Source organism: Lepidochelys olivacea (assembly GCF_965140295.1).
Source record: "Lepidochelys olivacea isolate rLepOli2 genome assembly, chromosome: 1".
NCBI classification, from domain to species: Eukaryota; Metazoa; Chordata; order Testudines; family Cheloniidae; genus Lepidochelys; species Lepidochelys olivacea.
The window spans coordinates 347,813,451-347,839,720 of record NC_140411.1 but is presented as its reverse complement, the minus strand read 5'-3'; the positions used below and the strand labels follow the sequence as shown (position 1 = coordinate 347,839,720).

Sequence of the window (26,270 nt, the reverse complement as noted above, 5' to 3'; positions counted from 1 at the left end):
GTGAAGGGGGTGGGGCTTTCTCTGAAACATCAAGAACAGGTCACTGCTGAGGAGTGGAGTTGATGGTTCAAGTAACCCCTAAGGCCAAGAGTTTTTAAAAAACGGTTCCTAAAGTTAGGCTCTTAAGTCCATATTAAGGCAGCTAAACAAGTGCTGGACGTCAAAAACATCGAACACCTGCTGCTTCCCTTGACTTCAGACAGTGAGAGGAGAGTCTGACTGAGCCTTTATTAAATGGAATGGGTTTGGAGCGGAGGCTGAACTGTTGAGAGAAATCTCCCAGTGTGACGTGTCGGGGAATGTGAGCAAGAATGGGGGATGGGAGCAGGGTTGAGCATGCAGGGGAAAGTGTGCAGGGGCACGGGAACAGATGGAAGCAGGTCTGAGTGTGCGTGAAAGCACAAGAATAGGGGTAGAGTGTGTATGAGCATGTGTGAGCATGCATAAGCAGAGGGGCAGGCGTGAGAGCAGAAGCGAGCATGAAAAGAAGACCATATGTGTGCACAGAGACAGGCATGGCAGCAGCATAAGCATACAAAGAAAAGCATCCATGTGCACAGCGGCAAGCGTGAGAGCAGAAGCAAGTGTGCAAAGAAGACCAGACATGTGCACAGGGACAGGCATGACAGCAAGCATGCAAAGAAAAGCATCCATGTGCACAGGGGCAAGCATCAGAGCAGGAGCAAGAGTGCAAAGGAGAGCAGGCATGAGCCCGATTTCCAGTGCAATTAAGAATGCCACCTCAGCGATCAAACCTCTTACATGTTCTCCCTGTAGCGGACACCGGTTGGCTCGAGCCCTGGCGGTACACAGCATAGATACTGACAGTATATTCTTTATCCTCCTGCAAGTTGCCAAGCACGTGAGAGGTGACTTTTCCGCCCAGAATCTGCTCATAGGTCATCCCGGGTCTGTTTGCTGTAGGGGCCAGAAGCAAATAGGACACCCTGGTGAGTGACACCTGTGGACAGAGGAGCGTGGCATATTTGCCAGTCTACTGTCAGCATCAGAGAATTAGCCCCAGAATTGCACCATCTGGGTTTGCAATGGAAAGCCCCTGTCTTGATGGGACTACCCCGCTTTCTACAAGAGGCTCCAAACTCACCGGGGGGAGGCCAACGCCGCGTTGCCCCAGGGTGACACAGCTACATCAGCGATGCAATGTGATCCCCACTGCATTGCGATGCCCGGGCAAGGCCTCAGAGGACAGAGCTCTGGAAGTGGGGAAGTTGCTTTTCCCAAGCATCAGGATTTACATGAAAATACCTGACACTGGTGTGAAAACCTAGCAGATCACAACTTACATCTGGGCATGTAGATCTTGTAGCCTTCAAGCTTCCCTAGGGGAGGAGTCCAGGCTACCTTGAGGCTAAAGAGTCCTTCTTCGATGACCCGGAAATTGGTCACTGGAGGTATGGGCGCTTTAAGACACAAAAGGGACCCAGAGGTTAAGGGTCAAGGCTGCCCCACAGCAAAGACCCCCTACAAAGAAGAGAAACTCCCGTGTTCTCCAAGGGTGAAGGGACACAGCGGGGAACAGACACTCCCCTCACAGAATCAGATCCCCCATGCTCCCTTCCATCCCCTCACTAACATCCCTAGTTCCTTGCTTCCTGCCCTCTCATACCTTGCAGGGTCACTGGCAGCTGTACAAAGTGAATGTTGCAGCATGAGAGTGTTTCAGGATCACCCACAATGCACCACTGCTTAGTACAGAGCTGGGAACTCTCGAGGATCTCTACTCTCACGGCATTGCCACGGACTCTACTGAGGGTAGCGTTTGCTTGGAGGCGGGGCAACACTGCAATGGGGACATGCACTGAATCTTGCTCACTCCTACTCACGTGGCTCTGTACTGATCCAACCAGCCACAGCGGCCAGAGCTACAACTCCTGCCTCCGGCTCACTAGGGTAAGCAGAGTCAGGATGGGCTCCACCCTGACACCTAGTGGGGAGGCGTGGCAAGTTGTGGAAAAGAACTTCAGGGGCCGATCTCATTTGCATAGGCACACCCACCCCGCCTAGAATGAGGCCGTAGCTGCCCAAATGGTCACTTTGGCTGCTGTGGGACCCCCAGTGTCTCTGTTATTGGGGCAGGAAGAATAAATTGTTATTACCCTGATTATGGGAATCGAGGACAGTGGAACTGCTCTTGGCCTTTTGTTATGATGGAGGGACTCGCCATCAACTAAGTAGCACTCGCTAGGCAAGGGACATGGGTTCCAAAACTCTGTGAATGGAGAGAGGTTGGGGATAGGTATTAATACTTGGTGGCATGGGCCCCTTGGTGAGGGCCTTACCTGCTAATTGCACTTCCTCCTCTCTCCACTGTGGAATATCAGAGCTAATTTTGATTCCATTAGGAGTCTAGTTACAGGCTGCTGAGCGGAATTCACTTTGGGCTAATGGTGCACCAGCACTGAGGCTCCCCTACTACAAGGTGAAATCACTGAGTGTTGTGTTAAGTGGTGGGGGAGCCTGAAGATGTGTGGTGGAGCAGTTATACGATGTGCAACGGTGAGCAGAGTGGCTGGTGGAGTGGAGCAGTTTGCAGGACGGCGAGCGGAGCGGCTGGTGGAGCCCATGGGGTGGCTGGCAGAGCAGAGCCCCATGGAGAGGTGGGGCCATCAGCTTTGGACCACGTAAGGTGCCCCTTAACCCCCCCTCCAATCTCCACCCAGGTTGGGAGGTAAAACTCTGCAGGTAAACTTTTGAACTCTGGGGCTCCCCAACCATAGACAGAGACTTTTGGGTCGTTGGACTTTTGGGACTTTGGGGTTGCTGGACTCAAGAACTAAAGGGAAAGGACATGCCCCAATTTGCTTGGGGTGGATTTTTTTGCTCATGGGTTGTGTTATGACTCCTGTTGGTGGTGTTTCCCCAACATAATGCCACATTGTGTTCCTCTGTTATTAAAAGGCTTTTTGTTACACTCTGACTATGTTGCTTGCGAGAGAGGAAGTATTGCCTCTTGGAGGTGCCCAGCGGGGGTGGTATATATTTGTCCCAGGTCACTGGGTGGGGGCTCGAGCCGGTTTTGCATTGTGTTATTGGAATGGAACCCCTAGGTACTGAACCCGGCCCTTGTTGCTGCCAACTCTGACAGGCAGAAGGGTTACACTAGTGGGGATCAGAAGATATATCGGGTGACTTTACTTTTCCCACCAAAACATTCCATCTTATTCTTGGTAAGTGTATGTAAGAAAACATTATCAAGACACTAGCAGATGGGGAGGGCTCTGACTTGCTACAGAGTATTTGTTCCCAGGTATCTGCCTGGTGGGTCTTGCCCAGATGCTCAGGGTCTGACTGATCACCAGATTTGGAATTGGGAAGGAATTTTCCCCTGGGTCAGATTGGCAGAAGCCCAGAGCGTTTTCCGCCTTCCTCTGCAGCTTGGGTAACTTGCAGGTTTAAACTAGTGTAAATGGTGGATTTTCTATAACTTGAAGGCTTTAAACCATGATCTGAGGGCTTCAGTAATTCAGCCAGAGGTTAGGGGTCTATTACAGGGGCGGGTAGGTGAGGTTCTGTGGCCTGCAACCTGCAGGAGGTCAGACTAGATGATCGTGATGGTCCCCTCTGGCCTTAAAGTCTATGAGTCTATGAATCTAAGACTCATTATTTATTTAATCCTGTCTGAGATCCTCCCTCAAGAAGACAGACACCACTCAAAAAAGTAGGTCCCTCAGGAAAAGCAGACTAGACACTTCACACAAAACAGAGGAGCTGAACTGGTGCAATGCCTTAACACACCTGCCGTGCAGCAACACCTGGTTCAAGACTCACACAGTCAGCCAAATCCAGACCCAGAGTAAACAGGAGCCTTGCTGGTGTGGCACCTGGCCTGAATTTGGCCTATATTTCTGACACTGGGAAACTGGCTCTTAACGGAAGGCAGTAATGTAACAGCAGAAAGGTTCGACATCGCTCGTTAGAGTACAGAGGAAATCCCGATAAAATGATTTAAAATATGTCTGAAGTAGAGCCCCACAGGAAGCTGCTGTCTTGGCAATCTGATGATCCAGAGCAAGATTCAGGGACTCAGGTGACTGGGTGAAAGTCACCACTGTGTAGAGGACCAGCCCAATGCACAGATCAGCTCCTCGAGCAGGGGCATGAGTGACCTTCACTTAGGTCACTTCCCGACTTCAGGAACTTAATCGTGCAACATGGTGTTCTCCTTGGGCAAAATTCAGCCCTGCGTGCAGACAGCCAGTACCCCGCCATGACACGACCTAAATCCACTGCAACCCTCAAAACAGAGCTTCTGGGGAACACAAAGCCATGCATAGGCCTTGTGCCCATTCTCTGCACTGGGGTGAATTCCATTCTTGCTATGGATTATTGCAGGACGACCTGCAGCATGACAGATTTCCATGAAATAATTAAGTCCCTGATCCTGCTCCCACAAGCAGACCTCTGTACTGGTGCTAAGCCCCAGGGGCCCAATGCACAAAGCAACATGCAGAGCCATGGCCTAAGCAAGCTCCCCCATTCTCAGGCACTTGGAAATTATACTAAATTGGACACCATCACTGATAAATTAGATACCATGATTCACTAAACCAGACAGTATCGGATGCTTCCAAGGCTGCACCCAACACACATACTTTCCAGCCTGGCTTCTGGACATGTCAACAAATAAATAACAAGGGGAACAGTTTCCAAAGGACACACTCACTCGTCTTCCCTTTGACGGCCGTTGACTCCCCGAGGGCGTCCGCGTAGACTGCCAGGACCGTGAAGAAATAGTTTGTGTCGGGCTTCAGATCGGACACCAGCACGGTGCTTTTTTTGCCATCCAAAACAATCTGTCACAGACAAGAGAAGAGAGGCGCTTAGCCGGTCACTGTCAGGCGAAGCAGGCTCTGGCTCTGATGAGCTACACAACGAGCCATGCAGATGAGGAAGGACGGTGCTAGAATGCCAACCAGGAGTTCAAGCATTTTGACAGCAGGATATAGTCCCTTTGATTTGGCTGGGCGTCGGAAGGGGATTTTCCCTCTTTACACTTACAGCCAAGAGTGTAAACACCATGAAGGGGAAGCCATTACAAAGGAGAATCTGGTTTGATCCAAGGCCCTGTCCTCAAGTCAGTGGGAGACTTTCCATTATCAAAGGCCTTTGGATCTGAGGCAAGGGGATGAAATCGGTAAGCAAAAAATGTAGGCTGAAAAATAGGCTTATTTATTTCTGAGTTTTATTTGGATAGGAAAACTCTCCAGAGCAGTCTGTCTCTTGCTATGTGCTTGTACAGCTCCTAGCGCAATGGGGCCCGCATCTCGGTTGGGGCTACTGTAGTGTAAATAATAACAACTCTCAAGGTAACACTGAATGCTGGGCCAGAATCTGCTACTCTTACCCTGAGAAGTCCCTTACTTTGTGAGTAGGCCCCCTGAAATCTGATGCTATGTAGAATACCGCTCATTGTGAGTTGGGGTGGCAGCATCTGGTCCAATGAGATAAGAGATTACTATTGTTTACTGGCGACGTGCCGGTAGCATGCTCTGTACTGCCCCTATGCCCCAAGGACTAGAAACAGAAGGGCAAGAGTGTTACAAGAAAGTGGACTGTTCTCACGTTCTACCCCACCCAGGTAGAAGACTGGAAGCTAGAGCTGGGCCATGGTAAGAGCTGCCCAGGGAGCCTGAGCCACTGTGGGGAGCCTTGGAACCTCCAGCTGCCCAGGCAGGGTTGCCAGGAGTCCAGTTTTCAACCGAACACCTGGTCAGAAAGGGACCCTCCCCAATACTCCCCAAGCCTGGTGAAAATGAGCGAGTGAGGGGGACAGTGAGCAACAGAGGGAGGGGGGATGGAGTGAGCGGGGTGGGGCCTCGGAGGAGGGGCGGGGTAAGGGTGTTCGGTTTTGTTCGGTCAGAAAGTTGGCAACCTGTCCTGCCCTGGTACACTGGCCAAGATAGCAGCCATCACACTCAGAGGCTCTGAAAATCAGGGGATGACAAGCATTCCATGTGCCAAATGCAGACCACGGGAGGAAGGGAGGAGGTCTACCTGCCGCTGGTCCTCAGAAATAAGCTGCCCAGTAGCAGAAAGTGAATTCAGGAGGACATGGTATTCCATCACCTTCCCCGTGGCGGGAGTCCAGGTCAGCCTCAAAGAGCTGTAACTTTGTTCGCTGACAAGTAAATCCCGGGGACCAACGATCTTCTCCACTAAAAGCAGGTGGAGAAATAAAACTCCGTGATTTGGGCTGTTAGAGACACTGCAGGACAGGACTCCTGGGAGGGCCTCTAGTAACAAAGCTGCCATTCCCCTTCCAGAGATAGCCTTGAAAAGAAAACATCAGCCAAAGCAACCCAATTGGTAAGACTGAAGGGGACGAGCAGCTGGGCTCTAGACCTATGCCAGGATCTAAAGATCTCACACATACCCCTATGGAGCGGTCCTAGAGAATTGATATGGGATTAATCCAATAGGGTTCTAGAAACATTTAGTAAAGTTCCACAGAAATTATTCTAAAAATCTACACAAATTAATAGAGAATGGGCTCCTCTCGAGCTTCCTTTTTAAGCTCCCGGATGGGATTCTGTGGCAGGGTTAGAATACTCTATTACAATCTTTAGGATGGTCCAAAATGTGGTAGAGTTCAATAGAAAATAGTCCCGTTCCTATGGGATTTTTAGAGATGGGCACACAGTAATGGGTAAGGTACAGCCCAGCTAAATCCCAAAGTATCAGTTCCCTGATCCTCTGTTGTCATGGTAGAGACAAATCAGTTACTATGGCAGCTCTGCCTGTTAAAACACTTGGGCATCTCTGATCCTAGCACTGAGCCGGCTCCTGCTCAGTCTGGCAGCTGTCTGTCTGTCCGCTGGGCAGTAGCAATGGCTGCAAGGGGGGGGCTCGCTCCTGTTTTTCCCCCATTAGGAAACACCCGTCCACATCACTAGAGACTTTTAAATGCAGGCTGATGAACCACTTGGGACTGGGAGCCTGATCCACAGCCCACTGGAGTCAATGCAATCCCTCCCCATTGACTTCTCTGTAGAGCTGGGTGAAAGTTTTCCTCTGAAACTTTCTTCTCGCCCACAAAGGCAGACTCCGGTCACCTGAAACAGCTCACACATTTGTGCTGAATTCCTCGAGTTGTTTCAGAAACAAAAACAAACAAACAAAAAACCAATTCCCAAAGCTGATTGATAGGTTTTCACTTTTCGATTCACAGCGATTTTTCATTTTGAATTTTACCCCAATTTTATGAATTATTTGAACGGTTTACAAAAAAAAAAAAAAAAACCTTGAAAACGCTAGGAAACTTTTCATTTTGGGTTGAACAGAATGGTCAGTTGCACCCAAAACAAAATGTTCTCGAGCTTTTCATTTCGCTGAAAATTTCAAAAAAAATCTTTGTCTTGAGTCGACCTGAAACTTTTTTCTTCTTTTCTGGTTCGGCCACAAAACTGAAAACTCAGTTACTCACCCCACTGGACTTCAGTGGGCTTCGTACCAGACCCTGGGATAGAGGTAAATCCTGCTCCCTGGATGGGGTGATACTAATATCCCAGGCAGGGCTTCCAACCACAGGCAACTACTGTCCCTCATCTCCTGCTGTCACTCCTCTCTCCAATGCCAGTGCTGTGATCCAGTGTCACCAGCGTGAAATAAATGCAATCAAGGACAATGTGGGCACTGCCCTCTGAACGACAAACCGGATGCACTGGCGGCTGGCTGCTTTCTAAGGGTCTGTCTACCCTGCAGTTAACCCCCCGCGGCTGGCCCGTGTCAGCTGCCGCGGACTCGCGGGGCTTGGGCTATGCGGCTGTTTAATTGCAGTGTAGACATGCAGGCTCCAGCCCGAGCCTGGGCTCTGGGACCCCATGAGGGGGGAGGGTCTCACAGCTGGCCTGCAGCCCAAGCCCAAACGTCTACACCACAATTGAACAGCCCTGTAGCCTGAGCCCCATGAGCCTGAATCGGCTGAAATGGGCCAGCCCTAGGGGTTTAAATGCTGTGTGGACATACCCTACAGGTCTCACATAGATTTATAGAAGATTAGGGTTGGAAGAGACCTCAGGAAGTCAGCTAGTCCAACCCCTGCTCAAAGCAGGACCAACCCCAACTAAATCATCCCAGCCAGGGCTTTGTCAAGCCCTAAAAGTCTATTGATGTGAATATATGGGATGCAGAGAGCAAGTCTAATGGGATGTCGGAGCCCCCCACCCCCTCCTGCCCCAGAGAAAGGGGCTGATTCAACTAAATGGAAAATAAGAGTGGGCAGGGGTCCAGACTCACCCTCCACAGCCTGCCTGGTGGGGCGCGGAGGCTCGGAGGCCGTGACACAGAGCCTTCGAGAGAGTTTAGGGGACAAGTTACCCAGCAAGTGGAAATCTTCAGTGTAAAGCACATGCTCCTCGGCAGGCGTGGAAGCTATTTTCCTCAGCTCGTTCCTGTCGGCATTCTTAATTCCTAAAGGCGCGGGGGTGGGGAAAGGAAGGGAAAACAAGAGGCCTGATTCGTCACTGCCTGCTACCGGGCATTGCCATTTACAGCTTCCTGCAAAGCGGAGCAGAGACTCAGACCCAGTGTTTAGAGGTGTAGTCCCTTGGCGTAGATGCAGTTCCCATTGCTGTGTATTCCCCTGGGGGATATATGTGATATTTTGTAGTGTCTAGCCCTTGGTCTATTCAGTATTCTATGGGGTATATATATATATATACACACACATGTAGTATGCATTCGTGTACACCCTGCCATGTATACCCAATCCACAGTGGTGACGTTCTCAGCGTCTTCATTTCTACCGTACCTACCCACAGCAAATACTGTAACTCCTCTGTCCCGTAGCGCCTGAGCCGCATCTTCGACAGAATCGGCAGATTTCCCATCTGTGATTAAAACAACGATCTGCAAGGAAGCAGAGTCATAGCCGGGTAACCAGGGTGTCCAACGTGAGCAATCTGCAACACGTACTGCGATTGACCGCCGTGCTCTACCGGCGGACGAGGCACTTCCACGCAGAGCCCGGCGAGGAAGGAGCCAGGCTGATGGCCCTGGAAAGGGGAGGCTGCTGCTTCTCCACAGAATAGGAATCACATCCATGCAAGCTTCCTTCCCTGCACACCTTCTACTGCCCAGCTAGGGCATCTCAGACACCAGGAACCCATGGCCCCCTGTCCTGAGACCAGCAATGAGCCATCAGATGGTAACCACTTTCAGCCACTATCAACCAGGGCCAGATCGGAAACAGTGGCTGACGTGAGCAGCCCCGTACCCCACCGCTCACTCTTCGGTGCCACCTTGGTAGCAACCTCCTTGTAGCAGTCAGCTGAGAAGAATGGGCCAGACAGGCCATGCAATGTTCCCTTTGCCCTGTCTCTTGAGGGTCTGCAGAGCAAACAAGAACTACTGTGTCTCCGTTTAAGGCTTCCCAGAATCCAAAGTCCCTAGCAGGGAAAGGAACATGCAGCATTTCAATTTGGGGAAGCGGGCGACCCAGTCAGAAGAGGGCTTCTTTAATAAGAAATTACAGCAGTGCCCGATTTGATTGCTATTCTGCCAAGCTGGGCTACATGTTCTCCAAGGAGACCCTCCAGGAACACACAATCCATTCGCCATGTCAGCTGTTTGTCACGTAACCGGCCCTAACGCAGGGTGGCTCTTTGTCCCCCTCTAGAGGCTAAGCCATGTACACAGATTCCTGAGTCTGCTACTGCCATCAAGCTAGGAAATCTGTTCCTTTAGCTCAAGCGGTAAAGGCCCATGCTCTTAGATGCAGAAGTCCTGAATTCAACCCATGACCATATGGGAGGGACTGACCTTTGCTGCATCTCCTCTTGCTGCTGCCGGACTGAAGACCACATGGGCCACAAACACCAGGGCATCCCCTGTTTTTGCATTGCCCCCTTGGAACGAGAGCTCCCTGATGGCCACCAATACCTCCTCGATGGTGACGTAATCCGTCAACTCAATACTCATCCTGGGAGCAGGAAGAAAAGGGGGCGCAAAAGAGAGAGCATTTATTTTGCATCCCCCGTGAATCACAGTAGGGATCATACAATACAACATCTGAAGGCATAGGCCGGCATGCCAAACCTCAGCTCCTTCTGAAAGGAAAGGGCACGTAGGGTCAGTGAAAGGACATCACGGGCGGATACGCCAGCTCTCTTTGTTCCCCTTCTTCGCACTGAAATGTCACGCCACTGAATGAGGGATATTGATCTCCAGGGGTGGGGCCCCGGGGGTAAGGCATCTACCACTACTACCAGTCGAACACAGTGGAGTCTCCAATCCAGACAATTTTTAAATCAAGGGTGGATGTTTTTCTAAAAGATCTGCTCTAGGGTTTATTCTGGGGAAGTTCCATGGCCTGCGCTATCCAGACAATCGCAATGGTCCCTTCGGGCCTTGGAATCTATGACTCTGAGGTTCTGTCTACAAAGCAATTCAACGCCCGCTGCTGACTCACGTCAGCTGACTCGGGCTCGCGGGGCTGCAAAGCTGAGGTGTAGACATCCAAGCTCAAGCACCTACACCCCCATTTTACAGCCCCAGGTCAGCCTGCGAAATAACCGAGCTGAATCTGAAAAGCTTTATTAAACGATACGGAGGCTGATGGTGCTTTCCACCACGCAAGCCCATTGGGACTGGTTCTCCTCAACCTGATGCCAGTTCTATGCCAGCGCAATTCCACTGGCTTCCCCAGGAAGGGAGATGACAAAGAGGCTATGAATGCCATTGCTTGTATGCATGGAACTGAGGGCAGCATTGGGAAGCTTCCCCAAAACAGTTTTACTGGGACAAGGGACGGCCCCTTGCTGGCTCTGAGGCAGATTTTTAAAAGGATTCAGGCCCTTAACTCCCATTGAATTCAGTTTGAGGAAACCTGTGAGGGTCTGGGCCTTTTGTCACCCCAATCCAGCAGGCTGCAGTTTGGAACTTGGAAAATGCACAGGAAGCCCAACCCTTAAATAATCATGTCAGCTACCAGCACACGATCGCTGTGTCTTTGCTGTGTAAGGATCCAGGGTATGGTCATCCTCCATTTTGGAGGGGGAGGGGGGCGTATTTGGATGGCAGGCGGACGGTTCCAGGCTTCAGCTTTTAGCTGAATCTCACTGCTGAGTTGTGGAAGAGCCAAATGAAAGTAATCATTCAATATAAGCTCTCCAAGCCTTCAAACACCACCACCACAGCTAGGGGTGCATAAGGTTGCCCATAGGTCCTGATTTTATAGGGACGGACCCAATATTTGGGGCTTTGTCTTACATAGGTACCTATTACCCCTCACCCTCTTCCTGATTTATCACTCTTGCTGTCTGGTCACCCTAGTTGCCCACCACCATGGCATCCGGTGGGGCCTCAGACCAAGCCCCGGTATTTTTAAATGCACCTTTCCTGTTTTAAATTTGAATGTGTCTTTCAATGGATTACGATTCACATACATCCACTCCAGCCTCACTGCCAGACAGAGGTGGGACTTAGAGATTCTCTGTGTTGACAGGAAATGAAGGTTTGCCCCACCTTGGCTTCTCCGCATAGAGTGCCATTCCCAGCCGAACGCCCTCTTTGCCCATTGCCACGTTCTCGAAGGAGAGGACCACGCTGTAGACGAAGTCTTTGATCAGCCGGAAGTTCCCTTCCCCCACGCTCCAGGACTCACCCACCAGGAACAAGATGTCGGCCACTTCCGCCATCCCACATGCTGCGAGGAGAAGAACAGAGCGGCTGCGTGGGCTGAGAGGCTGGTTCTGTTCCACAGAGCTTGTAACGGACCAGCTAGCGTATAAACCATCTGAGGGAACATCAGCGGGGCGGGGTCTCGTAAGCCCCCCTAATGATACTGCAGCTAAAGAAGGCGGAGATCAGAACCTGGCCCAGATATACAAGCCCTTTGCAAATCTCTCCAGCTTAGGTAATGACATGGCTGCCGTCGCCATAGCATCTGAGCACCTCGCAGTCTCCAGTGGTCTCACTGGGCAACTGAGGCACAGACAGACTAAGGCCCACATCTTCAAAACGTACTTTGGCACCTAATTGCCATTGAGTTCGTTGGTGATCTCGGTCCAGAAGGGTTCATGGTATTGCTTTAAGGATCTGAACCTAAATGACCAGCCTGAGGTCACATAGGGAGGCCTGTGGCAGCAGGGCCGTCCTTAGGATTTATAAAAAGAAAAGGAGTACTTGTGACACCTTAGAGACTAACAAATTTATTTGAGCATAAGCTTTCATGAGCTACAGCTCACTTCATCAGATGCATGAAGGGGAAAATACAGTGGGGAGATTTTATATACACAGAGAACATGAAACAATGGGTGTTACCATCCACACTGTAAGGAGAGTGATCAGGTAAAGTGAGCTATTACAGCAGGAGAGAAAAAAAACCTTTTGTAGTGATAATCAAGGTGGGCCATTTCCAGCAGTTGACAAGAACGTGTGAAGAACCAATATGGGGGGGGGAGGGGGAGAATAAGCATGGGGAAATAGTTTTACTTTGCATAATGACACATCCACTCCCAGTCTTTATTCAAGCCTAATTTAATGGTGTCCAGTTTTCAAATTAATTCTAATTCAGCAGTCTCTCGTTGGAGTCTGTTTTTGAAGTTTTTTTGTTGAAGAATTGCCACTTTTAGGTCTGTAATTGAGTGACCAGAGAGATGGCCTCTGATAGTGTGGCTGATAGTGTGACAACCCCCCAACCTGAAGCAAATACTCACCAGCAACCACACACCACACAACAAAAACACTAACCCAGGAACCTATCCTTGCAACAAAGCCCGTTGCCAACTGTGTCCACATATCTATTCAGGGGACACCATCACAGGGCCTAATAACATCAGCCACACTATCAGAGGCTCGTTCACCTGCACATCCACCAATGTGATATATGCCATCATGTGCCAGCAATGCCCCTCTGCCATGTACATTGGCCAAACCAGACAGTCTCTACGCAAAAGAATAAATGGACACAAATCAGATGTCAAGAATTATAACATTCAAAAACCAGTCGGAGAACACTTCAATCTCTCTGGTCACTCGATTACAGACCTAAAAGTGGCAATTCTTCAACAAAAAAACTTCAAAAACAGACTCCTTTGAGAGACTGCTGAACTGGAATTAATTTGCAAACTGGATACAATTAACTTAGGCTTGAATAGAAACTGGGAGTGGATGGGTCATTACACGAAGTAAAACTAGTTCCCCATGTTTATCCCACACACACACACCCCCACTGTTCCTCAGACGTTCTTGTCAACTGCTGGAAATGGCCCACCTTGATTATCACTACAAAAGGTTTTTTTTCTCTCCTGCTGGTAATAGCTCACCTTAGCTGATCACTCTCCTTACAGTGTGTATGGTAACACCCATTGTTTCATGTTCTCTGTGTATATAAATCTCCCCACTGTATTTTCCACTGAATGCATCCGATGAAGTGAGCTGTAGCTCACGAAAGCTTATGCTCAAATAAATTGGTTAGTCTCTAAGGTGCCACACGTACTCCCTTTCTTTTTGCGAATACAGACTAACACGGCTGCTACTCTAAAACCTACAAGGGAGGTAATCCTGTCATCATTACTTACAGGGTATGTCTACGCTGGAGTTAGGTTTCAGACAGGATTGTGCTTGAGGTGGCTAACCCATCCTGCCACTCGTACTGCCGTGATTACACTGCTATTTTTAGCATGCTAGTTCCCCCAGAGCTAGCGTGGGTACATCTGCCTGAGGTGGAGATTACCCCTCCAGCTCGCTGTGCGTGTAGACACACCCGCGCAGACAGTCAGTGCTCCGCAAGAGGCCTGACCCTCCACTGCCTTCCTTGAATTGTCATTTACCCCAGGCAGAGCAGCTGTAGGCGCTTACTATCGTCGTTTGCATCCCCTTTGCACGGATGGATGTGACCACTCAAGACGGATCAATCCTGAATAGCGTCACTGAAATCCTTCGTGTCAGGGGGCAGCAGCAGGTCAAAATTCTGTTGTGAATAACAGGAGGTGCATATGCCGTGAGCCAGCACGCCCCCTTGTGGGCGGGCGTAGTGTCGCAGATGAGCCTTTGCTTAATTTGCCCCTCATCCAGGGTATCAGCAAGTACCAACACCGGTTACATGCTAGAGAGCCCCTCCTTGCAGAGAGTCCCATTTGTCAACAGAAAAGCCAAGGCAGAAACATGAACAAAACATTCACCCCAACGCCCCGGTGGGGTGACTAGGTCATTCTTTGACCATGTCCCCCACCTGAGTCCAGCGATCATCTCTACCCAGTCTCCCTCCAGGGTTCTCTTGGTGCCAGTCTCAGCCCCCGCTGCTGGGCCTCTTTCCCCTACCGGAGTAACATCCTTCTCTGGAGTCTCAGGTCCGGGGAGGTCTGCGTGCTGTGATGCGTCTCCAGGGACAGCGGGAGATTTTGCCAGGCCGGGCTTCCGGCCAACGTCTGGGGGATGAGGGGTAAAGCCCTCTGACTAGGAGGCTCCCCGCTCCAGGGGCGCCTCTTACAGGCTCCCCAACCTGGTAGGTTCCCCAGAGAGCTCCCCTTCGAGGCTCCCTGTTCTGCCTCAGGCCTCCCTCAGTCTCCTATCTCCCTTTGGAGTTCGTGCTAACTGAGCTCTGGTTACCTTTATTAGGTCCAGCTGCTTCTTTAGTAATCAGTCCCCTGGGACAGTCAATTACCCCCAGGTGGGACCCTCATCAGGCAGTCACAGGCAGGCAGGGCCCGAGCTCCCCATAAAAAGCAGCTACCCCTTGATAAGAGCCCGTTATGGCTCCCAGCTTGGCACTGCAACTAGAGAGCATTCGGCCTGGTTGGATCAGGCACCTGATGCTGTCTATGAAAGCATGTGATGTTGTCTTTGAAAGCATGTGATGTTAAGCATATCTGGACTGGTGCCTTCTGGAGCAAATACCAACACAGACAGCTATATTAATCACAGGGGGATATGATTTTATTTGAAATTTTCCATGCACTTCCGAAACTACCCCGTTTCATCCATCAAAGGTTTGCCGGAGACATCTGTAAACGCTGATTTATTGCACTGTTCCAGGCTGCGAATTAAATAGCATTATAGTCAAAGATATTGGCTTAATTGACGGGCAGGAATTTAATCAAGTTAATTTTGCAGCCAATTCCTAAGCTACCATTAACCCCTTGCTGAATTTTCAGAAAGTTCCAGGCACGTTCTTAAAAGCTTAGAGCCCAGTCCTGTCTGGCAAACCCTGTGTTCCTCTTTGGATTTCTGTGGAGCATGGCATAGTCCAGGGAGCTGGACCCCTTATGTCCAGCCAAAGACCAGCAGGGCCCTGGATTAGTGCATGAGTCTGCCTGTAAGAAGCAGCTTGCAGGATGGGGGCCCTTATGGACTTCTTAGCAACTGAGTTTCAGCAGCAGAAAGTCACTTCCACTTCAAACTACCCAGTCGTAGTGGCCCTTTCACCCCATGTGATGAATGAAGGGGGAACTCCCTTTTATGGGCACCCAGCCAGAGAGTTAGCTATAAAATCCCTGTTAGTAGCTGTTCTCTACTTGCTTTACCTGTAAAGGCTCAAAAAAGCCCATAGGTAAAAGGAAGAGAGTGGACATCTGACCAAAAGAGTCAATAGAAGGGCTACAACTTTTTTAAATTGGGAAAAAAAACTTTCCCTTTGTCTGTCTGTGGTTGTTCTCTGGAGAGAAGGGACAGAGCAGACAAGGCTAAAGCTTTGTTGTAAAAAGCTGTAAACCAGGTATGAAAATCACCAGATCATACCTAGAACTACTCAGTTTGAAACCCCACATACGTAAGTAGATCAGGAAATGTCTAGAAAAACATGATTAGGTTTCTCTCTCTTATTTCTGTAAGCCTTGTGGACGCCTCTGTGCTAACCCCCAAATGCTTTTGTTTTGCTTGTAACCTTTAAGCTGGACCTCAAGAGAGCTATCTTGATGCTTAATTTTTGTAATTGTTTTTAATCTAGCAAAAAACCCAAATTCCAGATTTTTTCCCCCTTTTTTTAAGAACAGGATTAGATTTGTGTCCTCAGAGGTTTGTACACATGTAGTTTAATTAGCTGGTGGTAACAGCTGATTTCCTTTGTTCTCTCTCTCAGCTCTTCCCCGGAGGGGTGTGTGAAAGGGCTTGAGGGAACCGCACAGGGAAGAATTCGCAAGTGCTCCTTCCTGAGTCCTAAGGGGTTTTTTGCACTTGGGCGGTGGCAGCATCTACCCATCCAAGGTCAGAGAAAAGCTGTAACCTTGGGAGTTTAATACAAGCCTGGAGTGGCCAGTATTAATTTTCAGAATCCTTGCAGGCCCCCACCTTCTGCACTCAAGGTGCCAGAGTGGGGAATCAGCCTTGACACCCCATATGGGTCATCAGCAGGGTTTGAACCTATAGCCCTCAACATCCCTAGTGTAGCAAAGCAATGACTCACTGGCGCAGCATCTCCTGCTGGTCATCTCGGGAATTAGCTCTCCAGCATACGGAGCGCCTCCTCCTGGCTGGTGTCTCACCTGCGCTGCCCTCCCCTCCCATGTCCCTCCCAGACCCTGGTACCCCATTACCTTGGGGTGCTACCCCCTGGCAGTGCCCCCACACTCTGGGTCTCCCTTCCCAGGGGAACCCCCAACCCTCTATCCCCACCTTGCCTCAGTGGCTACTGCCAGTCATTATCTAGCCCCCCGCTCACTGGGGCAGACTGCAGTCTGTAAACCACTCATCATTGGCAAGGAGGTTGGACTAGCTGCCTCTGCCTAACCCTGGGCTGCTCCTTCTAGCCCCCGTACCTGCGTAGGCCTCTGTCAAGGCCTGCAGCCTGGGGAGTTGCCAGGCGGGGAGTTGCCAGGCTGGACCTCCCCAGCTCCTCCCCCCCTTCCCCCAGCACTGTTCTGCCTCAGGTACCCTTCTCTCCCAGGCAGCCAGGTCCTTCTCTCTCAAGAGCTAGAGAGAGACTGACTTAGCTCCTGGCTCATAGCCCTTTTATAGGGCCAGCTGTGGCCTGACTGGGGCATGGCCCCAGCTGTGGCTGCTTCCCCAATGAGCCTAGCCTTTTCACAGGAGCAGGGTGACTGCCCCGCTACACCTAGCATAGGGGTTCACCACTTGAGCCAAGGGGCAATGCTATCAGCTGACCGCACTAGTAGGCTATTATCCTCTAGGGCACAGACACTAGACCCGTGCAAAACAAGCTTCAACGGTACATTATGAAAGCAGATTTTGGTGAACCCATTGCATCGATTCTATTGTGCCCGGAGTAGAAATATGCCCGCTCAGGTGTGGGGGGCTAGGTAGTGAGAGATAGCTCATTATGCTTAGTCCCATGCTGCTGATAGCACATAGACTAAAATCCTATCACCGTGGTACTGCAGTGCCTAGCACCTGCCTCCTATGCTGACCTAGCTGGACCTGACATTGGGGAGATGCAGGTGGGGCACAAGGGGAGGCAAACTTTCCCCTTGGTAGCTGAAATAGCCTATGTAGGGCCTTGGTACAGCCTCCCTCGCCATGGGGGGAGATGGGCAGACCCACATGGTCACAGATCTCCTCCCTCACCCACTCACTCACACAGCTCCCCCTCCTACATCTTTCCCACTGGTTTCCCTGGACAAGGACCTCTCCAGACACAGAGAAGTGGGCTGGACTCTGCAGAGCTAATTCTACACTGCCATGTGCCTGGGATGGTCACTTACACTGGTGCTGAGCGTAAAACACGAGCAGATCAGAGCAGCAGCATGTCACGCTCATTTGCACAGATCCAAGTGACCAGGCAGTGCCCCTGCCTGCTGACACGCAGTTCTTGGGGATCCTTTTTAATGCCATACGTGGGGCCAAAGAAAATATCAGAGGGGAGATTGTGGCTGAGGGAAAGAGAGGGAGCAGATGAGACCTGTGTGGCATTAAGAAAAGCCAGCAGAAAACAAGTGCAAACCCCAAGGCTGTCTGCTTGGTGGCTGACAAATTCAGATGGACACTGACTGAGTCTAACTAATGGAGATCGGGATGAGAACTATGCAGGGGGACCAAGGGCGGCTTATCCCACATCTGCTTCAGTGCGGTTCTTCCACTCTGAAACGTCTGGCACTGGCCAGTATCAGAGACAGGATGGACCATGGGACCGATGCAGTCTGGCACTTCCCACAATCCTCTTTGGTTTCCCACAATTCACAGCTCACGTGTCTTGGCTTAGTAGATACGATCCTATCTGCAGCTGGCTGCACAGACAATTTAGCCTGCTAGCTACTAGTCTGCTAGTGTCCAGTGGCAGTGGCCTGTGATCTTGAGGCTAGAGATCCCAGGTTCAAGCCCCACTGGTGCCCCCAGGTAGCTACAGCTCATTACACTAGCAAATACAGCCACCTGGAAAAGACATTAACTTCTCTGCCACGAGCATTAGCTCCCCTGCTTTTGGTTCTGTTGGACACAGCACGTGACACACGTACCTTCATGAGGAGCCAAGGCTTCGGCCTGTGCCAAGAGGGCTGCTAGCGTAAGTATCTTGGCATATGACAGTCTCATCTTCCTAGGGCAGAAACTCCTCCTAGGTCACCAGAGTTATTGTACAAGCCGAACATTGATGTGTCTGGAAGAGAAAACAGGGCGTAATGCAGGGTGACGAGTGAAATCATCTAGTGATCCGCAGGACAATGGGGCAGCATTAGCTTCCTTCACCCAGCCCAGTCCATGGGCCTCAGTATTCACTTAGCCAGATGACCACTAAGAGTGAGTCTCGATGGCCTCTTCGTTCCTTAGCCTCCGGCTGAGACAGCCAAGGGATACCTGTCCCCCAAGGAACTGGGAGGAGAACTACCAACTCATATCACTTGTGCCTCCAAACTGGCACCAGATTTAACACCACCTGGAGAAACATTTTCAGAAGCATCCACGAAATTTTGGAGATCCAACTTGAGACGTCCTGATTTTCTGAAGGCCCAAGCAACTGCAGCTACTGGAGGGATATAAAACCTTCTGCTTCAGGGCACAAGGTGCATCGCTAACTCATGGGGTGAGGAAACACTTCCCCTAGGTCAGGGGTCCTCAACCTTTTTCTTTCTGAGGCCCCCCCAACATGCTATAAAATCTTCCATGGCCCACCTGTGCCACAAGAGCTGTTTTTTCTGCATATCCAGACGATTAAAAGCCAGGGCTGGCATTAGGGGGTAACAAGCAGGGCAATTGCCTGTGGCCCCACACCACAGGGGTCCCACAAAGCTGAGCTGCTCGGACTTTGGCTTCAGCCCCCTTGGGTTCGGCTTTCTGCCCTGAGCCCCAGGGAGTTTAACGTCGGCCCTGCAATCTGGTTTATTTTGGCAGCCCCCCCTGAAACCTGCTCGCGGCCCCCTAGAGAGTCCCGGACCCCTGGTTGAGAACTGCTGCCCTATGGGAAGGTTGCTCCATAATTCAAACTTTCTTGCACCTTCCATGGAGACATCTGGTGCTGGCCACCGTCAGAGACAGGACACTGGTCTAGATGGACCTCACATCTGATCCAGGATGACAGCTCCTACGTAACGTTAATTAATAACCTTCTCCTTCAGGCCGAGGCTAAACAGGAGCTGTTTCATGCCCAGCGGTGAGTGTTACGTGTGTGTGTGTAGTTAAGGGGTGTTAGAACAGAACTCTTTTGCAACCCTTATTACAGCAGTCGCTCTAATAGGAAGGAAAAGTCTCAGATGTTCAAAGCACAAAAGTCAATGTGCGATCATTGCATACAGCAGCTTCCTACACTACACACTCAGCTTCTCATTAGGCTATTTTACAACTCACCTTTGGGTTCCTCAAGCTTGTAGCTTGAGAACTGCTCTAATTAGCAGCTTTGCACACAGCCACTGCAAGTTTCCCTCGTCATTGTGCTGTGGACCTGGAAAACACTTGTTCCTGTCCATGTGTGATGCACACAATCCATAACAAATGCTGATTGCTCATTAAGGCTATAGGATCCTTGCTCTAAGTAGCAATAACTGCAGCATTGCCAGAAGGGGTTTTATTCTTTCTTAAGGGACTATGGGAGATCTTCTCCTATTTTAAGCTTCTCCTCTTTGTCCCAGACTGAGCACACGCCACAGATGTCGCTATGGGCAACTTCCAGGAAATCACAGACATTAGAGAAAGAAAAGACCTAATACATCATCCAGCCCAGCTATCTGCCAGTGCAGGACTGTTCCCTACAGTAAATAACATGCAATCACTGAGCTATATTAGTACCTAATAAAGCTGCTGATTCCTCTTGGAAAAACCTCTTGGTTTTTTTCCATGCACAACCTTGGTGTTTCAGTCTAAAATTATCTATTTTAGATGAAGGAAAACAGCAAACAAGAAAGAACGAAAGTAAAGTCTTGAGGTGGGAGTACGGGTTGCGGTGAGAGAGAGAGAGAACAGGCTGCAGCCATAACATGGTTGCTGTCTCTAGGCTAGAGGCTCAGCAAATAACTGATTTTTCAGTTCTAACTGAAACTGAAATTTTGGGGACTTTTCGGTGAATTGAAAAAATCCGTTTCAGGTCTGTTCCGGATCAGGGATTCAAACGTAAGTCCCTCAGATCCCAGGGCAGTGTCGCAAACACTGGCTAATGGTCGTGAGGTGTTGTGACAGCAGCAGCAGCTTCTTCTCCAGCCGTTTTGGGAATAGCTGAAACCCGTTGTGTCAAATTCACAAATAGTTCCGGATTGACCAACGCTGCATTTTTCATCACATAAACTATCAGTCTAAAAAATTTCACTCAGCTCTACTGCAAGGATAAATAGATCTTTAGAAATGTGAAGTCCACCCTGCGCAAAGTCACTCCACTGGCCCAGCTAGACCAAAGGCTTTGAATGCTATTCTGTGCACAGACAACTCCGCTGCCTTTTAATGTGTTTTTCTCTTTTTTCCTCCCATTTCTTGAAACGTGTGCATTAAATGTAGGTCTTCGTTGCCTAGCAGTGAGCCTGCTCCTACCCCTTATTCCTCATCTCCCATCATAATCGGTTCGTAACATCACCATTAGTTGCTATGGAGATGACTTGGATGTTAAAAAAAATCCTTCCAAGGCTTTTGATAAATTCCAATAAAGAATAAACACCAGGAGCAAATGAACTGCTAAGAACTAAAGCTTCTACGAGGAAAATGGGTAAGTCTCTGGGCTGGAGCTCGCGGAACCCTAGTTCAATTTTCTGCCCTGTTACAGACTCATTGTGTGACCTTAGGCAGGTTTTTGTGCCTCAGTATCCCTTTTGTAACATGGAGCTCATAACACCTCCCTTCAGTCTTGTCTGTTTCGATTGTAAGCTCTTTAGGACAGGGACACGCTATGTGTTTGTAGAATGCCTAGTACGATGGGGACCGGATCTTAGCTGGGTTTCCAGGTGCTATTTTCATAGCAATAATAATTGATGTCCCTCCAGAAAATACACAACACAGGCCTCGTTTTCCAGTGTTTCCCAGTGGCACCTATCTCCCCTCCACACATTTTTCTTCTCCAAAAATATAGTTCTAATGAGGGGAAGTTTGGGGTTTAGAGGCTTCACCAGCTGATCTGGGAGTGCCTGCGTCGAGAATTGTGAACCGAAAAGTTACAGAGCGTGTTCTTCAATCAGGAACGTACATTGCAACAGAGAAGTCAACCAAGTAACAGGCACCTCGGATTATCTGGTCATCGCAATCATAAAATCATAGAAGATTAGGGTTGGAAGAGACCTGAGGAGGTCATCTAGTCCAATCCCCTGCTCAAAGCAGGACCAATCCCCAACTAAATCATCCCAGCCAGGGCTTTGTCAAGCCGGGCTTTAAAAACCTCTAAGGTTGGAGATTCCACCACCTCCCTAGGTAACCCATTCCAGTGCTTCACCACCCTCCTAGTGAAATAGTGTTTCCTAATATCCAATCTAAACCTCCGCCACTGCAACTTGAGACCATTGCTCCATGTTCTGTCATCTGCCACCACTGAGAATAGCCGAGCTCCATCCTCTTTGGAACCCTCCTTCAGGTAGGTGAAGGCTGCTATCAAATCCCCCCTCACTCTTCTCTTCTGCAGACTAAATAATCCAAGGTCCCTCAGCCTCTCTTCATAAGTCATATGCTCCAGCCCCCTAATCATTTTCATTGCCCTCCACTGGACTCTGTCCAATTTGTCCACATCCCTTCTGCTGCATGCCACGGCCCCTTGGGATTTCCTGGTAACTGTGGGGATAGAGCTCATGCACATCTGCCTCTAAAGCAGAGGCTGCTACATATGAGCTAAAGGGGACTAGCTTGTAGGAGGGAAGGTTTCCAAAAAATCACCTAAGGGATTTGGACACAGAGGTGCTCACTTGTGCAGTCAAATCCCTTGGAGGATTTTATAAACCTCTTCTTTAGACCCTGTACTGCTATGACACCTAATTGAGATGATCTCATTTCATCCAGCAATGGGCAGTGGTACATATATACACCAGCCAGTCCATTGTCACCTACTGTTCTATTCACATCCTTAACTGCATGTGGTACATCGGTCCCCTACCTTAGAACACATCCCTGGCTGCCTTTAAATGCAGAACGCCCATATTACCTTACGGCAGCAGTCATCGATCCAGCTCACGTAACTTAATGAAGGAAAGTACGTACACCTGGAGGGCAGGCAGTGAACTAATGAGTTCCAATCATCCTGTCATTAAACTAGAAGCCAATGAGCATCCTCCATCCATACTGCCCCTTCTGGGTTTTTTTTACAAGGATCCAGGTGGCGTCCTTTGCAAAGCTAGCCTTTTCCCCTCCACCCCCTGTTGTATTTGTCATACTGTATTTGGTTAAATGCAAAATTCAGACCCTGTCTTACTATTTCATTTCCTTGGCTTGAATGGGACAGAAGCCTGATGTGCAAGCCATTCCAAAGACCTCGCCTCTTAGAGGTGACAGTCTCCTGGGTAGGTTTTTTTTAAAAACCCTTTTCTCGTTTTCCTCAGCACAACAGGGCTCTGAGCTGTGACTGGGGAATCTGTATTGCAAATGCTTCTGCGATTCAATGAATCAATAGGAATAACAACAACCACAGCTCAAACCAGAATACAAGGCACATTGGGGAACCAGGCCTGTGCTTTGCCCCACATCTCCCGGGCAGCACTCCAGTGATTAATGGTGCACAAATGAGCACGGAGGAAAGTGCATTGAAGGAGATGTTGACATCATAATCCAAACGGCCACACATGGAGGAAGGGAGGGAAGGACAACTTGTTCTCTAAGACTTGGGTGGGATATAATATAAAGAGGACCAATAAACAGAGAAAAGTGAGCTCTCCTTTGATTTCCCCAGGTCCCAGAATCTTGGGGTGGCTCTGATGGGCCAGTTTGGGTGGAGGAGGAACTCAGAGGGACAGAATGATATTTTAATTGTTAATAGGCATGTTTACAAATTCAAGGCTCAGTTTCACTCTGTGGCTCACAGGAACAGTGTGGGGATAAGATGAGTCCAAAATATAGATTCACGAAAAGAAACATCTAGAAAACCATAAGGCCAGCAGAAGAGTTTCCTTCCCCCCGCCCCACACAATTTCAAAGGAAACAGCGTTTCTGGTGAAACACTCAGAGTGCATATCACAACCACGCTGCAGCTAGCCCATCACAATGTAACAGCCTACTACTGCTGCTACTATAACCTAATGGATTTACTCCTTTGGCTCAAGTGGTAGCAATGCGGGGTATGGCGCTGAAGAGCCTTGCTTCAAATCCTAGTCATGACTTAGAGGAAGCAGAAGTCAAACCTGAGTATTGCAGCATTATCTACTGCATGAGAACCAGGACGTGAAAGTGATTAGAAAGAAAAGTGAATTTGACCGTTCTGTACTCATTAGCCAAGCTAAGAGAAATACAAAAAGTAAACAAACAGGAAAAGGAAGTTGGATGCTCTACAGGTATTAATCCAAAGTGCTATTACCCAGGTAAACATTTTAAATCTGTGGGTTTTTAAACTTCTTTTTCATCCGTGATGTTATTTAACAATAAAATACAGTTAAAAAGTGGCATTAATAGGATCTAGTCTAGTTGTAGGGGAAACAAGTCCTCAAGAGGTTTCATACAAAAGCAAGAAAATGCCATCAGAACATACAGAGCCCAAATGAAGTGCATTAAACCTGAAGGGTCTGTCTGGCAGCTTGCACAGGCATTTAAACCCATGCACCCAGGGGGAGAAATGCTGCCAAAGCAGAGCAATAGCCATTTATACCCACTTTCCCCGCCTGCACAAGGGGCGGGTCACAAGGGGCACAAGGGCCAGCTCCGGAGCCATACCCCACATACATCCCTTGGCAGAAATGGATTCAGTTACATGTCTATGAATTTTTACCAGACCACATCCCCTTTAACCCTACTGAACAAGTTGACAAAGTGGTTTAAAAAGCAACGTCTGTGCAACAGGTCACAGGTGCAGAAGCCAGGCAGCCAGCCTCTCTGCAAGCTCTGCATTCAAATATATGAAGGAAAAAGGGTCTCTTGTGGCCAAGCTTGGCTAGAAGAAAGTATAAATGGCTTTACTGCTGCACACAGGTGGGTTATGGACTTCCCCCACCACCACCACCTTTCTCTGAAGACGCATACAGAGGTGGGACGCTGGCTTGAGTGGGGGCCTTGTGCAATCGCAAATGCTGGCTTCTCAGGGACAAGGTAGTCTCAGCCCCAGCATTCAGTATCTACTCTTCTTGCAGTCCTTCAGGCTAGAGCAAGCTCCTTTTAGCTGACAAGCTCAGCCCCGTTCCCTTCCTCCCCAGCTCCCTGGCAAGCTCTGCAATGAGAACATGCATCTCTGTTGACTGAGGAGGTGTGTGTGTGTGGCGGGGGGGGGGGGGGGTGTTAACCCCTTTTCTGCCACTCACCAAACAGGATCTGTATCTCAGGACAGCATTTCGGGATCTCAGCTTTCTACAGCAGGAATCAGCCTGGACGGAGAAGAGAAAAATGGACCAAATTAGCAGCATGAGGCACCAAATGAAGTCAGCAAGCAAAAATAAAGGTAGACCGTAAGGTTTCTTTATAGCGGTGAAGCCACTGAAGCAGAGATATGTGGCAGCCCATACGGTAGCGACTAAGGAATGATTTATCACACCTGGTTGGATAAAGTTGTGCCAGCATAGCTGGGTTGTTGGCTAGAAGTGTTAGCTAGGCCGGCAGAACCCTCACTGTAAACGCGACTTAGGTGACAGAAGCTCTCTTCTGTCAACGTGGCTAACGTCATTCAGGGAGGTGGCGGCGTTATGTCAGCAGAAGAACTCCTTCTGTTGGCATATGCAGCGTCTACACTAGGGGGCTATGCCAGCATAGCTATACTGACGTAGGCTCTGCAGTGCAGACTCGGACACAGTTACAGTCCGCCATGAATTTGTCTATGATGCAATAACTAGAACAGAGCCAAACTTGCTGGTTTCGGTTCCTGTGGGTCTGGACTGACATTTGAGTCGGGCTCAATTCATGTGGTTTTGTTCTAAGATTTGGGCTGATTTGAATCCAGCAGAGTGAATGCGGATGCTCACAATGAAACCGGGCAGTTCAGTTAAGCTCTTTGTGCTGCTAATCAATTGGAGGATTCATTCAACCCTGGAACATAGCCAGTGCCATCCTAGATCAGTCTAGTGGTCCATAAAGTGACAGTACAAGGTGCTTCAGAAGAAGGAGCGCATACCCCCGAATAACCTACCAGCTGCAGCCTACAGATTGGATAAAAGCCATGCTGTCCTTGCGACTCCATCATCTATATGGAGCCAAGTTTTATAGCCCAGATCAGGCCCTGTATCCAGAATTCAAACACCAACACTTAACTGAACTTTTTCACATTTCCACAGAAAATAGTTTGCTTTGGCTCAAGAATTGGGTTGGGTCTTTGCTCCTCCACCCTTCCTGCTACCTTATAAATCTGCATGGAGGTTAGGTTCCAGCTGCGTATGAAATTCACAGATCCTGAGGAGGGCACTAATGCAAGGATGGGGATCTGCTCGGCTTCCTCCAAATTCCAGGAAATAGTCACCAGTAAACCTGCAGAGGGAACAGATCAAACAGGTTTCAGCCTGACCCCAAAAGCCTCATTCTTCTGCATAGGGATGTGCCCCCAAGCCTCAATCTGATATATGGGGCACCACGTTGCTGGGGAACAAATCTATATAGTGTCACGATTCCCACAGAAACCAAGATATTAAGGCAGATTGATGTCAGTGGGGATGAGGTGCCTAAATACCTTTGAGGACTTGGGCCCATGTCCCTATAGGACTGGAGACGCCATCAGTTGGCACAGGTTGGTTTTAACATAATGCATATGGAAAACTGCCAGTTGCTAATGGCGAGACAGGTAAGGAGTTGTGATTAAAGCTCCTGATTGGCTGAGAACTACACACATCCTATTATTTTTG

The 26,270-nt window shown here is 49.4% G+C and overlaps 1 protein-coding gene across 1 annotated transcript in view; it reads right to left on the bottom strand.

Annotated features, from left to right (window-relative positions):
* The window catches only part of LOC311524754 (uncharacterized protein), a 214,824-nt gene extending 188,985 nt beyond the window's left edge, over positions 1 to 25,839 (bottom strand). Inside the window, exons 1-11 of the mRNA XM_084636213.1 lie at positions 25,772 to 25,839; positions 24,747 to 24,809; positions 18,369 to 18,508; positions 11,485 to 11,665; positions 9,781 to 9,940; positions 8,775 to 8,868; positions 8,257 to 8,430; positions 6,016 to 6,176; positions 4,685 to 4,814; positions 1,305 to 1,421; positions 763 to 918 (exon numbers count right to left, since the gene is read on the bottom strand). Of these exons, the coding sequence (XP_084492339.1) occupies positions 763 to 918; positions 1,305 to 1,421; positions 4,685 to 4,814; positions 6,016 to 6,176; positions 8,257 to 8,430; positions 8,775 to 8,868; positions 9,781 to 9,940; positions 11,485 to 11,665; positions 18,369 to 18,444 (1,249 nt within the window). The 5' untranslated portion in view covers positions 18,445 to 18,508; positions 24,747 to 24,809; positions 25,772 to 25,839. The remainder of the gene's footprint in view (positions 1 to 762; positions 919 to 1,304; positions 1,422 to 4,684; positions 4,815 to 6,015; positions 6,177 to 8,256; positions 8,431 to 8,774; positions 8,869 to 9,780; positions 9,941 to 11,484; positions 11,666 to 18,368; positions 18,509 to 24,746; positions 24,810 to 25,771) is intronic.
* Positions 25,840 to 26,270: the final 431 nt, after the last annotated feature.